Consider the following 14,714-nt stretch of genomic DNA (forward strand, 5'->3'; position numbering starts at 1 on the left):
GCTCAAAATAAATGTGAATAATATGAGGCTTATTTAGTGTAGGAGAAAAATAGTCTTACCTGAAATATGTCTAAGCATATCAATATATTGCAATGTATTCGTCTTATTATAGTTCATCAGAGCGCAGTCATTTCCAGGAACATCTCATGGCAGAGATGGCTAATTACTGCCCCTAAACCGTTGTTCCTTTAGACACAAGACCCATAGGTCCAGGGAAACCTAAACTCATGGCCACCAAGAATAAAGCCTGTTTTTCTCAGTCTCTGTATCTAGGCGGAACCATGCGTCTACATTCTGTATGATAGAATGTGAACAGAAATTGTGTACACAGCATCTGGATCATGCCCTTGGACAGTGCTCCTCTGTGTCTCCTCTGTGCCATGATTACAGGGTGGAGCTGCCATCTTTCAAGTCAGGGATGAAGCCATGTGTTGAGGATAGAAAAGCCATCCTAAATGCCCTGTATTGGCACATCTCCAGACTAAGATAGAGAGAAACCATCTTGTGTCAGCCCTTGTTAAGTCTAAACGAGATGGCCCACATGGGATCATTACCATTTAGTTTCACTTAACAGACTACTGATCAAAAAGGAAACAAAAATCTCAGCTAGAAAGGACATTTTTAAGACAATCAGGTAAATATAAATATATAATGAATGTTAGATATGGACAAATCACTGTTTTTTCCTTAGGTGTGTTAATTTTACTGAGGTTATATTCGTTGTTCATAGATCCATACAGAAATCTTTACTTGATTCCTAACGGTCTGGTGTGGTATAAGCATAGATAGATAATGCAAATGTGCCAAAATATTAATTAGTGAATCTGGGTGACAGGTGTACAGATGTGGTTGTATTATCCCTTCATATTTTCTGTATGTATGGAATCTTCCACAATAAAAATTTAGAAAAATAAAAAACAAGAAAGACACTTTTGATAGAATGTAGTATGCACTTGGAGATGTTAGAGCAGTAGTCCTCAACCCCTGGGCCATGGACTGGTACTGGTCTGTGGCCTGTTAGGAACCGGGCTGCACAGCAGGAGATGAGCAGCAGGCGAGCAAGCGAAGCTTCATCTGTATTTACAGCTGCTCCCCATCGCTCGCATTACTGCCTGAGCTCCGCCTCCTGTCAGATCAGCTGCGGCATTAGGTTCTCAAGGGAGAAGAACCCTACTGTGAACTGCACATGCGAGGGATCTAGGTTGCATGCTCCTTAAGAGAATCTAATGCCTGATGACTTGAGGTGGAGCTGAGGCGGTGATGCTAGCGCTGGGGAGCGGCTGCAAATACGGATTATCATTAGCAGAGAGGTCTGACTGCACAGAGACCACAATAAATCAACTGCTTGCAGACTCATATCAGAACCCTATCCGTGAGTGGCAGGTGACAATTAAGCTGCATCTGGTGGCAGGCTTTATAGTGGCAAGTACTTCAATTGTACGGCTGCATCTGGTGGCAGGCTTTCAGTCAGAATCCACTTATTTTAGTCCTTGCCTGGCCCACCCATTATTTTATTTACCACTTCTGTCCGCACCTCTTTCCCGCACTGCGCACTTGTCTCAGTCACAGTTTTGGTAAGCCCACAAGCTAACCCTAGCCAAAATGAGTAAAACACAAATGTCGCTGGAGAGCTGCTTTGAAAAGGGGGAAAGACCCAATGATGAGACAGCAGAAGACTCTAAGACTGCCAACAAAATGAAAGCTGTATTTAAAAGAAAATACCAAGAGTCCTACTTAAATACGGGTTCATTGCAACAGGTGTTTCACATTCTCCAAGCCCATTTTGTATAATATGTGGTGACCCACTATCCAACGAAGCCATGAAACGCTTCGCCACATAGAGACCAAGCACCCTGCATTAAAAGACAAGCCTTTGGAGTTTCTCAAAAGAAAAAAACATGAACACGAAGAACAGAAGCAATTATTGAAGGCCACAACTTCCTCAAATGTGTCTGCACTGAGAGGATCATTCTTAGTGGCTAACCGCATTGCTAAAGCTGAGAAGCCCTTAGTATTGGTGAAGAGTTGATCCTGCCTGCCGCTAAGGACATTTGTCATGAACTTTTAGGAGAGGCTGCAGTTCAAAAGGTGGCACATGTTCCTCTTTCGGCTAGCACCATAATTAGACGAATTGATGAAATAGAGGATACTGAGGCACAATTGTTAGAGTGGATTAATGAGTCACTGTGGTTCTCAATCCAGGTTGACGAGTCTACTGATGTTGACAAGGCAACGATGCTTGTTTTTGTGTGCTTTATTTTTTAGGAGGATGTGCATGAGGATATGTTATGTGCCCTTTTGTTGCCAACCAACACCACAGTCGTTGAATGATTACATAACAGGAAAACTGAATTGGTCACTTTGTGTCGGTATATGCACAGACGGAGGTGCTGCCGTGACTGGACGGCTTTCTGGTTTCGCTACTCAGGTCAAAGAGGTCGCTTCTGAACGTGAGTCTATGCACTGTGTCATCCATAGAGAAATGCTGGCTACCCGAAAAATGTCACCTGAACTTAACAGTGTTTTGCAGGATGTGATTAAAATTATCAACCACATTAAAGTACATGCCCTTAACCCACGTCTGTTCACGCAGCTCTGTGAGGAGATGGGTGCAGAGCACACACGTCTTGTCTGATACACAGAAGTGAGATGGTTTCTAAAGATAGATCACTGGCCACAGTTTCTGAGTTACGAGAGCCGCTCCAGAGATTACTTTTAGAAAAACAGTCACCACTGGCAGCACATTTCAGGGACACAGAATGGGTCGCAAAACTTGCTTACTTGTGTGACATATTCAACCTGCTCAACGAACGCAATGTCACTTCAGGGGAGAATGACAACTGTGTTCAAGTCGGCAGATAAAGCGGCTGCCTTCAAAGCCAAACTGGAATTATGGGGGCGACAAGTGAACGTTGGGATTTTTGACATGTTTCAAACATTAGCAGAGATTTTGAAGGAAACTGAGCCAGGGGCTTCTTTCTCCCAGCTGGTGCACGATCACCTATCTCAGCTTTCAAAAGAGTTTGAGCGTTACTTCTTAACCACAGAAGACCCCTGAATTGGGAAGGAATGGATCCACGACCCATTTGTGAATAATCGATTTTGTCCGTGCTAGAAGAGGATCAACTGCTTGAGATCGCAAATGACGGTGGCCTTAAAGGTATGTGTGAGACAACTTCAAATCTCCATACGTTCTGGATTAAAGTCAAGGCGGAATATCCTGAGATTGCCACAAATGCATGAGGAACCTGCTTCCATTTCCAACATCCTGTCTTTGTGAAGCAGGGTTTTCTGCAGTGACGGTGACCAAAGCAACATCACAGAGTAGACTGAACGTAAGTAACACACTTGGGTGTCACTGTCTCTCATCCCCCCCAGATGGGACCATCTAGTTGCAAGAAAACAAGCTCAGGGCTCCCACTGATTCTGCATGATATGAGTTGTATAATTATTTCACTATATATTACAGTGTAATAAGAATAGAAATAAAGTGCACAATAAATGTAATGTGCTTGAATCGTCCTGACACCATCCCCCCACCCCACCCCTCGCCGTCCGTGGAAAAATTGTCTTCCACGAAACTGGTCCCTGGTGCCAAAATGGTTGGGGACCGCTGTATTAGAGCACAGAGGCAAGGCACTGACCACAGCATAACAGAGTCGCTCTTGGAAAGGCTATGGACCCTTTAACAAAGCAGATGTGTTTGCATTGTTCTGCCGCCATTGTTCCCAGTCCAAGCATGCGCTTTCTTCTTGCTGAAAATAGCTGACAGACTGTGGACAACTTTGTCAGATTCCTTCTGTAACTCGAATCAAATGGCAGAAACTAGCCGGCAGAGATTATCCTACAGACATTGCTTTAAGCTAACAGTGTGGGGGTGTGCCCTGTTTAAGGCACTGTATTTGCACACTGTCTAATACGCTTGCCTATCATCTGTCATCCATGTTACACACTGCAGTGGCATTCATTTTAATTGTGGACTCGACAGCTGCTACCGTCTTCCATAAAAATGTTATTATAGTAATAATAACAATAATGTTCCTTAGTTTCTGAGGGTTGCAAAGCCACACTTTAAAAGTCAATCTGTTAGAAAACAAAGGAAACTTGAACATAGATAACAGCATACAGGAATGGAACAGTTAAAATCTCTTCAGGGGGCTTCCCTGGTGGCGCAGTGGTTGAGAGTCGGCCTGCCGATGCAGGGGACACGGGTTCGTGCCCCTGTTCAGGAAGATCCCACATGCCGCGGAGCAACTAAGCCAGTGCGACACAACTACTGAGCCTGCGCTCTGGAGACAGTGAGCCACGGCTTCTGAGCCCACACACCACAACTGCTGAAGCCCGCGCACCTAGAGCCTGTGCTCTATAACAAGAGAAGCCACCGCAATGAGAAGCCCACGCACCACAAGGAAGAGTAGCCCCGCTCGTCGCAACTAGGGAAAAGCCCTCACGCAGCAATGAAGACCCAAAACAGCAAAAAATAAAAATAAAAAAAGAATATACTTCCAATCCATGATGGTAACAAAGCAAAACAAATACAAGTTTGAAATAAATGTTCTTTACGTATCCTTCATATTAGTATCTGTTCTGTTTACTCGTGTTTAGACCTGTATTGCATTGTTTACATTTACCAGATTAAGAATTTGGAACCTCGATTGTCACTTCTATGACTGGCCAGATTTTCAGTTAATATATGTGTGTGTATGTGTGTGTGTGTGTGTGTGTGTATATATATATATATATATATATATATATAAAATGTGTCTATATATATACATATGGCAGTATTAGTCAACAGTATAACTAGAAATTGTATGAATTGATATATAGAAATTTTAAAACAAAATACCTATCCTCTGGAATATAGAAGGCCAATTACTTGGACCTCTACAATCACACTGAATAGAATATAATTACTTGTAAGAACACTACAAAATGCCAAGGGTTTCAGTTCATTTTTTATTATCAAATAATAACATCAAAAAAGTAGGAACTCTTTTATAAAGGAAAATCATATTAAATCATGTATTTTTTTTTTTTTTTTTTTTTTTTTTTTTTGCGGTACGTGGGCCTCTCACTGTTGTGGCCTCTCCCGTTGCGAAGCAACAGGCTCCGGACGCGCAGGCTCAGCGGCCATGGCTCACGGGCACAGCCGCTCTGCCGCATGTGGGATCTTCCCGGACCGGGGCACGAACCCGTGTCCCCTGCATCGGCAGGCGGACTCTCAACCACTGCGCCACCAGGGAAGCCCCTAAATCATGTATTTAAAAGTAATGATTTTTCTCTTCTGTACTTGATTTCAGAAAATTCTGATTGCAATATCACAATACTTCTGTAGGAGTTTCTTTTTTAAAAAAATAGACAAGTGAGAACCACTTATATGTCTCTTCTCAGAGCTGAAATAAAGGTTTCTTTAATGAACCTATAAAGAATTCCAAGATATTAGTCTTTTTTTTAATATATTTTGTTATAACCTTAACTTTTTTGTTTTTTGTTTTTTTAACATCTTTATTGGAGTATAATTGCTTTACAATGGTGTGTTAGTTTCTGCTTTATAACAAAGTGAATCAGTTATACATTTACATATGTTCCCATATCTCTTCCCTCTTGCATCTCCCTCCCTCCCACCCTCCCTATCCCAACCCTCTAGGTGGTCACAAACCACCAAGCTGATCTCCCTGTGCTATGAGGCTGCTTCCCACTAGCTATCTATTTTACGTTTGGTAGTGTATATGTGTCCATGCCACTCTCTCACTTTGTCACAGCTTACCCTTCCCCCTCCCCATATCCTCAAGTCCATTCTCTAGTAGGTCTGTGTTTTTATTCCCGTCTTACCCCTAGGTTCTTCATGACCATTTTTTTTTCTTAGATTCCATATATATCTGTTAGCATATGGTATTTGTTTTTCTCTTTCTGACTTACTTCACTCTATATGACAGACTCTAGGTCCATCCACCTCACTACAAATATCTCAATTTCATTTCTTTTCATGGCTGAGTAATATTCCATTGTATATATGTGCCACATCTTCTTTATCCATTCATCCGATGATGGACACTTAAGTGGCTTCCATGTCCTGGCTATTGTAAATAGAGCTGCAATGAACATTTTGGTACATGACTTTTTTTGAATTATGGTTTTCTCAGGGTATATGCCCAATAGTGGGATTGCTGGGTCATATGGTAGTTCTATTTTTAGTTTTTTAAGGAACCTCCATACTGTTCTCCATAGTGGCTGTATCAATTTACATTCCCACCAACAGTGCAAGAGGGTTCCCTTTTCTCCACACCCTCTCCAGCATTTATTGTTTCTAGATTTTTCGATGATGGCCATTCTGACTGGTGTGAGATGATATCTCATTGTACTTTTGATTTGCATTTCTCTAATGATTAATGATGTTGAGCATTCTTTTATGTGTTTGTTGGCAATCTGTATATCTTCTTTGGAGAAATGTCTGTTTAGGTCTTCTGCCCATTTTTGGATTGGGTTTTTTTTTTGTTATTGAGCTGCATGAGCTGCTTGTAAACCTTGGAGATTAATCCTTTGTCAGTTGCTTCATTTGCAAATATTTTCTCCTATTCTGAGGGTTGTCTTTTGGTCTTGTTTATGGTTTCCTTTGCTGTGCAAAAGCTTTGAAGTTTCATTAGGTCCCATTTGTTTATTTTTGTTTTTATTTCCATTTCTCTAGGAGGTGAGTCAAAAAGGATCTTGCTGTGATTTATGTCACAGAGTGTCCTGCCTATATTTTCCTCTGAGTTTGATAGTGTCTGGCCTTACATTTAGGTCTTTAATCCATTATGAGTTCATTTTTGTGTATGGTGTTAGGGAGTGTTCTAATTTCATACTTTTATATGTACCTGTCCAGTTTTCCCAGCACCACTTATTGAAGAGGCTGTGTTTTCTCCACTGTATATTCTTGCCTCCTTTATCAAAGATAAGGTGACCATATGTGTGTGGGTTTATCTCTGGGCTTTCTATCCTGTTGCATTGACAAGATATTAGTCTTAATGACAGAATGATTGTGTAACTTCATGACTAGGTCTTTTATTTCAAAACATTTCAACATTACAAAACAAAAGTATTTTAAAGTTATGAAAGATTATAATCTCATTTATGGAAATATGTCATTAATGACCCATTTCTTCACACAAGTAAACAAAATACTATTTTAGAAAGTCAAAGTATTCAGATTAAAGTTACTAAGTGTTAAATATTTGGGGCTCAAATAACCCCAAGAAATTACCATCACACTCTGAAATGAAAACAAGCACCACTACCAGTGATAATCCCATCATTAAACTTAAAGAAATTATAGATGGGAATTTTCTATAAGTGTTTTTAGCTCTAAAATACAGTACTTTGCTGAAGAACTCACTTTCAGGGTGCAATTCAAAACCTTCATCCTCAGGCTAGTCAGTCTGGAAGGACACACATAAAATATTTAATCTGTTTCAGGCCAACAAATTGCTCCAGAAGATGAGAAGTGATGACCAGATTGTTCTGTCTAAACCACTGCCTATGTAAGGAAAATATCTTAGAAGCCTGTTTAACCATATTCCAGGTCCATAACTCACTATTCAGAAAGTTTACCCTGTGATGTGCCAAACAGCATCCTGATTCATTGGATTTAGAACCCTGTTAGTGGCTGAGGGAAACACTGTGTTAACTAGAAACACCCTGCATTTTTGTTACTCTTCCTTGCCAATCACATTTTCACATCCAGCTTCTGGATATTGTTTCTTTGTAATCAAATACTAGCAATTTCACTTGATAGTTCTTCTTTTGAGCTCACAGAGAAGAAGAAAGCGTTGGGTATAGTTGAAGAGCTTTCCTGTAGTGGTTTTTTTCCAGAGGAGCTCATTGTTGTCTGTACCTAGAATATTATTTTTCTTTCCTTTCATATTTTACAAGAATAAAATAACATCTCATCGCTGGGTTGGAAGTAATTTGTACTTGGGGTCATCCATCCAGCACTATTTCAGTGTGATACACTTTTTTTTTTTAAGGTAGGAATTATATTTCAACAAAGTGACTTTCAATCCCTGCCTAAATATATGGAAGTGAGGGAAGCCACCACTCTACCCTGGTGATGAATCAGTCACCTCATTCATCACCAGAGTAGAGCCGCCTAAATTGGCCGGCTAGGCGGTGTCTGCTTCTGTCCACACATCTCCTTGTATACCCCTCCGGATGAAGCCTTATTCCTGTACCTCCCTTCACTAGCTACTTCATCATTGCGGCTGCTGGAATTGTAGAAAGCATTTGAGGAATTTTACAGGCTGGTAAAATTATTCTGCAACTTCAGTTTTAAAAAATATATCTTCCAGATATTTCTTCTCTCAAAGTTTTAATTAATTATATCTTGAAATTTATGTTTCCTTTTAAAATGACTCATTGAAAACTTGGACTTAATAATCAAATGATACTTTTCAAGTGGTATTTAAACCCTTTAGTTCAAGTTACCATTATATATTGTCCTTAAACCTTAGATTTCTTCTTCAAATGAAAGATAATCCTTTTGTTGTTAGTTTATCTCATGGTTTGTTTCAATGCGAAAAATCAATGCTTGGCATATAGGACTGGATCCTGCCCATCCCCCTAACCGCCCCCCACCCTCCTTTTTGGGTTTGCAGAGATCAAGGAAAAACAGGACGTCTGAGTTACAAAAGCAATAAGCAGACAATTCAACTTTTAAAGGTAAGTATATAAAGATATTGCAAATTTGCCTTCTTTGCAGAAAACTAATGACTAAAATAATTTGTAGATACATCTTTAAGAGCCATCAGAACATGGTTGTTCTCATATATCCTGTAGTGATCAGTTTTCTGTTAAATATTTATGTTGCTTTTGGAACCATCAGTTTTTGTCGTCTCTGTTGTATGATAAACTTTTTAAGAATGGGAAACAAAGAAATATCACATCTTTACTTTTTGCCCTCTATCCTCATCCTATCCTTGCGGATGGACAAGTAAGAGTGACTGAAATCCAGAGTCACTTCAAATACTAAAAAATCAATTTTACAACTATACCAGTACATTTTAATTCCTATGAGCAACAGATTATTAATAGCATAACAGAAGTTATCCTGGTTAAAGAGACTGCAGAAGCTCTCTAGTTGTGTGTCTTTTAAATGGTGATGAAAGGGGAGATTAAGAACTCTGGCCTCAGCTACTCAGTTGATAAATGACTTTGCATCATTTAATCAGTCACTTCTTGCATTGCCTCATCTTTTTCGTGCTGATATCAACATCTAAGTAACTGAGGAAGATTTCAATGGCTTTCAATGGCTTTCTGTTTTGTAAGTGGTTGTGTTTAACTCTTCCCCAAAGTGCTGATGACAAGGTGTTTTTTGGTCAAGGAATCCTTTTGGTCAGTGTTCTTCTCTAGTTGACATCCTTTGTTGCCCTAGTCCATGACTAATCTACTTATATGTCTTCTTGCTCTTTTTTATTCTGACTAAGCTTTAGAGTCACTCCTTGATTTAAGAATAAAGTTACAGCCACCCGATCACCAACTTCTTAGTATTCTAAACTCTTCTGGCAGAAGTGACTTGACTTCTCTACACAGCCTGCTGGCCTTGCATGGTCCCACTAGCTACCCACATCTGTGTACCGACCTTTCCAGTTTTCTCTGATTGCTCAGCTGTTCAGTTTCTTTCAGCTTGTCTCTTCCTAGGTTTTTCCTAATCAACATCTATTTTTCTGAAGGTTACCTACTTTTTTACCAGCCCACTCTCTCCATTTCTATAGCCTCATTATCCTTGAGCTTCCAAACTCTTAAACATGTGATGGCTACCTCTTCCTATTCTTCCGAGAACCTTTCTTCTCAGACACTTCTCGTAGAACGTTGGGAGTGTAAAGGGGTTTATTACAGCCACTTCATTTTAGAGCAAAAGAAACAAGTCTGTAGAGACAAGTTACCAAAATTCACCTAGTAATCAACCACAGGGTCAAAATTAAACTAAAGATTTTTTAATTGCAAAAAGCTGAAGAATCCAGCCTTGGCCTCCACTGATATAATCTCTGCTCCCAGAAGTCTTAGAGTTTTCTCTATACCGAGATCCATTTCTTCCAGTTGGCATAGCCCTAAGCGGCATGTCGTTGAAATGCAAAGGATGGGATCTGAAATCTGCCATAGACATTAGCAACCAGCCCTTCTACAATTCAATTACCCTTCACTTCTGTAGCCAGAAGGGAATTATACTGAATACTGAATGTGCAGTTGAGTTTTATTATATACAAAAACAAGGATTTTTTGTTGTTGTTGGTTTTGGTTGGAAAAAAATGTTCTGAATCCTCTCATGGGATATTGAATAACATAATTTTGGCAAAAGGTTTTAGCCTCTGTTGGTCTTCCTCAGTCATTATTCTGCTTAACTACCATGGTCACAGATTTGTTCACTGAACCTCTCTGTGGGAGATTCTTTGGTAGTTCTTTTTTTTTTTTACCCACTCTGTTTTGAAAAGTTCTAGGTTCCTTGGATGCCTTACTTTTGTCTTCTCAGAGCCTCTGTCCCCATCTGGTGACATCTTTAGGATGGACCATCAGCGTGCTCTCAGAATATTTCTGAGGTCTTTACTAGGAGCAAAGTTTTACTTCATTTGTCAGTGAATAATTTCTGTATTACAGTCAGCTCCTGAGTCTGGTATATCTATTCATGGAAAACTGTTCAGAGACAAAGTCATTATTCAGTTCTCAATGATATTCACGACCATTCCTTGGTGACTCGTATTGTTACACATTTGTACAGGATTTCACGGTTTTCACATTATCTTGTTTGAACCTATGAGGTAGGTAGGGCTGATATTATCTCCCTTTTATGGCTGAAGAAACTTCAGCTCAGTGAGATTCAGTGACTTTCCTAAAGTCACTTAGATAGGAACTGGCAAAGTGAAGACTAGAATCTTAGCCTAATGCCAACGCTCTTCCACATCACTCTGCTAATCAAGCATTAAGATTGTCTTGATTGGGACTTCCCTGGTGGTGCAGTGGTTAAAAATCCTCCTGCCAATGCAGGGGGCATGGGTTCAATCCCTGGTCCGGGAAGATCCCACATGCCGCAGAGCAGCTAAGCCTGTGCACCACAACTACTGAGCCTGCACTCTAGAGCCCACGTGCCGCAACTACTGAGCCCACATGCTACAACTACTGAAGCCCACGCGCCTAGAGCCCGTGCTCCACAACAAGACAAGGCACCGCAATAAGAAGCTCGCACAATGAAGAGTAGCCCCCGCTCGCTGCAATTGGAGAAAGCCCGCTTGCAGCAATGAAGACCCAATGCAACCAAAAATAAATAAATAAATAAATAAAGATTGTCTTGAGCTACAAGAAAGGAGTTGGCTACCGTGAGAATCTTAAGACTTCTCCACACACTAAAAAAGATTCAAGTCCTATTTCCAAAATTGCTAAGTTAAGAGTGTCAATTATTGGTACAAACACAGAAAATTAAAGTTCAATCTCTAGATTCTTTAACTGCTCATCACATGTCTAGGCTACAATTGAATAACTCCATGCCATTGCACTTGGAGTCACAGCTCTCAAAAGCTCTCTTTGCTTAGTTCTTTGTGAGGAATGTGTGAGAGTTCTGCTGTCTGAATAATGGGCAGTGCAGATGGGTAATGCCACAGAATGCTGCAGAAACAGAACTTTCCACAGGTTAGAGAAGAGAACTCTAGCAAGGCCACATCATGTCCCACCTGCTACATGAACTCTCAGATTGCTAGGAGACATGACAATCTAGGATAGAGAATAAAGAGGGAAGAAGGATCAGGGGCAGAAGTGGGACTTGTTACATATCACCAGCACTGTCCTCAAGAGTATGCAGTTGATTAGGACCTGGGAAGACAGCACCAAAATTGCAAGCATGGGATATTGAGTTCACAATTGGCAAAAGTTCTTACATTTACGAGATACTCCCGTGTATTGTATTAGGACTCCTAATAAAGTACCAGTGATAGCGTCCTTCCATGAACTGACATGTGTTCACACAATACTTATTGTTCTGAATGGACCAAACTGGACAACTCAAACACGGGGTGTCCTTCTAGCCCTTCACTGAAACTTTCTTAGGACCCTGACAAGAACCTTCCATAACAATTTCTCCTCCTGGGGACAGTTTTTATGAGTATTTAACTCATAAATAGTGAGTTTTAAGAGTCAGTATTTAGCAGCATAGAAAGGAGGACTAATATTTAATACTTTTAATATGAAACCTTGCTAAAGGAGTTTTGAAAGTCTAATGATTAAATTTTCTGATGTCAGTGTTTTCTATCTGTATTTTGTTATATTTTCCTTCCATATATGTACTAATATCTCTCTCCTCTCTGCCCTCAAAGTGGTCTATTTCCAAAATTCTTCAGTCAGTTGAAATTTCATGAATATTTGTTTCCTATAACTTCTTTCCTTCAAAGTCTGTCAGCTACCCTGTCCTCTGTCTTCCCAGCCTCACCTTACTGTGCCATGGCTAGGCCGTACAGGAGGAATAAAAAGACCTGCAATCTAGACTTTTCACCATGCTGGGTCAGAGGTATTCCATCGTTTAAAGGAAACGACATGCTCATGCAGATGTGTCCAGCTCCATTTCCACAGAGGAGGGTAGAACATAAACATCTCAGGCTGAGGAGTCTCCTGCTAAGTCTCCTAGAGAAGACTCAAGCAATTGCAAACAGAGAAACAAAACCTTCTCTTCTTTATTACATTTGTGTGCATGTTACCTGGTATATTTTAAATCTGGGGCACCTCTTAGATATTTAATGGCAGAGATAATTAGGTACTACTTAAGTACCACCAAGAAGGAAATGAAGGGTGTGAACATTTAGAAACGAGTCATTAAGCTGGTTGTCTCAGAATCATTTTGATCTTCGTATTTAAGACCAGAAGTAAATAGTATCCATGACCAGTTAGTCTGAAATAGCTACGCTGCTTAGGAGTCAAAAAACCCTGCACATCACAAATCAGCCTAAGAACTGTGACCTGAACCAGCACACAAGTTACAGAGTTGAGTTAGAAGGAGACCAAAATGAAAAATCCTTTCACCCTGGCAAAAGGTGAGGCATCAGCGAATAATTTCCTCCCTCCTGTTATCATCCCCCATCCATGAGTATGATCTAGATCTGCTATTTCCTGGTCTTAATTTAAGATTAATGAGAAGGAAAGACTCATCATCTCTACTTTATATTGCTATGACAACTTCAACATACTTCCAGTTTGTATTATATTTCATCATGCATTGCCATTTTATCTTTTGTTCAGGACAATAATATCCAAGTCTAGAGAACAACACAAGGATGCCTGACGTGACGCAGCCTGCCTTCCACCCAGGAGAGGAAACCAGCAGCAAGCGAGAACACGGTTTCTCTTAGAAAAGATAATTCCTCAGGACTTTCCTGTAACCATTTCTTAAAGCAGGAGAGAGAGTTCGTGGACAAGTTAAAACATTTGATTTCTAGGCTGTTATGAAGAAAAACATTGGTCAAAAGCAAAACCATCACTGTTTTCATTTTATGCACATGAAGTTTCCCAGTCACTAATTTCAGTCTTTTATACCCTGCCCAGCTGTTAGGTCGACAACTTCTGCCATTTCTGCAGATGCATTTTCCAAAAGCACGTGTTTCAGGAATTCTGAATCTTGTGGTCTGATTCTCTACACTTGGAATCTGTCTCCCCAAAGCATGTGTTAATCCGGCTTCTTAATGGCTGGAAGTAATAGATGAAGTTTCTATGGAGTAACTAGTTGGGGGTTTTTAAACCTGCCTACATGCAACTCAAATGCCAAAATAATCTCTTCCACCTCGTGATACTAGGTACAAAATCCCACAGATAGGAAATGCCAAGAGTGTTTCAGTTAAATAATCTGATAGAGCTACTTTTTTTTTTTTTTTTAACAATTCTCACTTCTTAGTCTTTGGAGATCTTATTCTATACCCATCAAGAGTATAGAAGCTGAAAAACTAATGAACTTGCTCATTTTTAATGCTGACCCTCTTTATACGCAGAAGGTATGATTGCGTCAGTTTCTGAGAACAAATCCTGTCTATACCTGGTAGCCCAGCTTCATTTAATTTAATTTCTGCTTATTTATATAACATATGCAGGAAGATGGGGCATATACAGTCTTGGAAGGTGAGATAGAGCAAGCAAAGTGAGGACCTTCCCCCGATATACTCTGTTTAAAAAAATAAATGTAAAATAACCCAAAAAATGATCATTAGTGGTGATCATTGAGTTTTGTTTTACTATATCCAAATATCAAGGGCTAAAAATACTTTATTTTTAAAAAGTCATGTGCCAAGGAACTCAAACATATACGTATACCAATATCAATAGCAGCATTATTCATAAGAGACAAAAGGTGGAAACAACCCAAGTGTCCATCAGCAGATGAATGTATTTTTAAAATAGGGTATATACGCACAATAGAATGTTATTCATCCAGTAAAAAAATAAAATGCTAATATGTGCTACAACTTGAAAATATTATGCTAAGTGAAATAAGCCAGACACAAAAGGACAAATATTCGGATTCCATTTTTCTGAGGTACTTAGAATAGGCAAATTCATAGAAGTGGAAAGTACAATAGCTTTTACCAGGCGTCAGCAAGAGGAGAGTGGGCAGTTGTTGTTTAAGGGGTGCAGGATCTCTGTTCAGGATGATGAAGAAGTTCTGGAAATAGTGCACAGTATTGTGAATGCACTTAAAAATAGTTAAAATGGTA

General features: G+C 39.9%; 1 protein-coding gene across 14 annotated transcripts in view; it reads left to right on the forward strand.

Annotated features, from left to right (window-relative positions):
• Positions 1-14,188, forward strand: part of LMNTD1 (lamin tail domain containing 1) — a 440,038-nt gene extending 425,850 nt beyond the window's left edge. For 12 of the 14 annotated variants that reach the window (XM_079936803.1, XM_079936797.1, XM_079936800.1 and 9 more), the window contains one exon: positions 2,266-4,302. In XM_079936803.1, coding sequence (XP_079792929.1) covers positions 2,266-2,635 — 370 coding nt within the window. In that variant the 3' untranslated portion in view covers positions 2,636-4,302. Of the gene's footprint in view, positions 1-2,265; positions 4,303-8,633; positions 8,698-13,251 lie in introns of those variants that run through there. The other 2 variants (XM_079936801.1, XM_079936802.1) reach the window with 2 other exon arrangements.
• Positions 14,189-14,714: the final 526 nt, after the last annotated feature.

This window comes from Stenella coeruleoalba (genome assembly GCF_951394435.1).
Source record: "Stenella coeruleoalba genome assembly, chromosome: 11".
Taxonomy (NCBI): domain Eukaryota; kingdom Metazoa; phylum Chordata; class Mammalia; order Artiodactyla; family Delphinidae; genus Stenella; species Stenella coeruleoalba.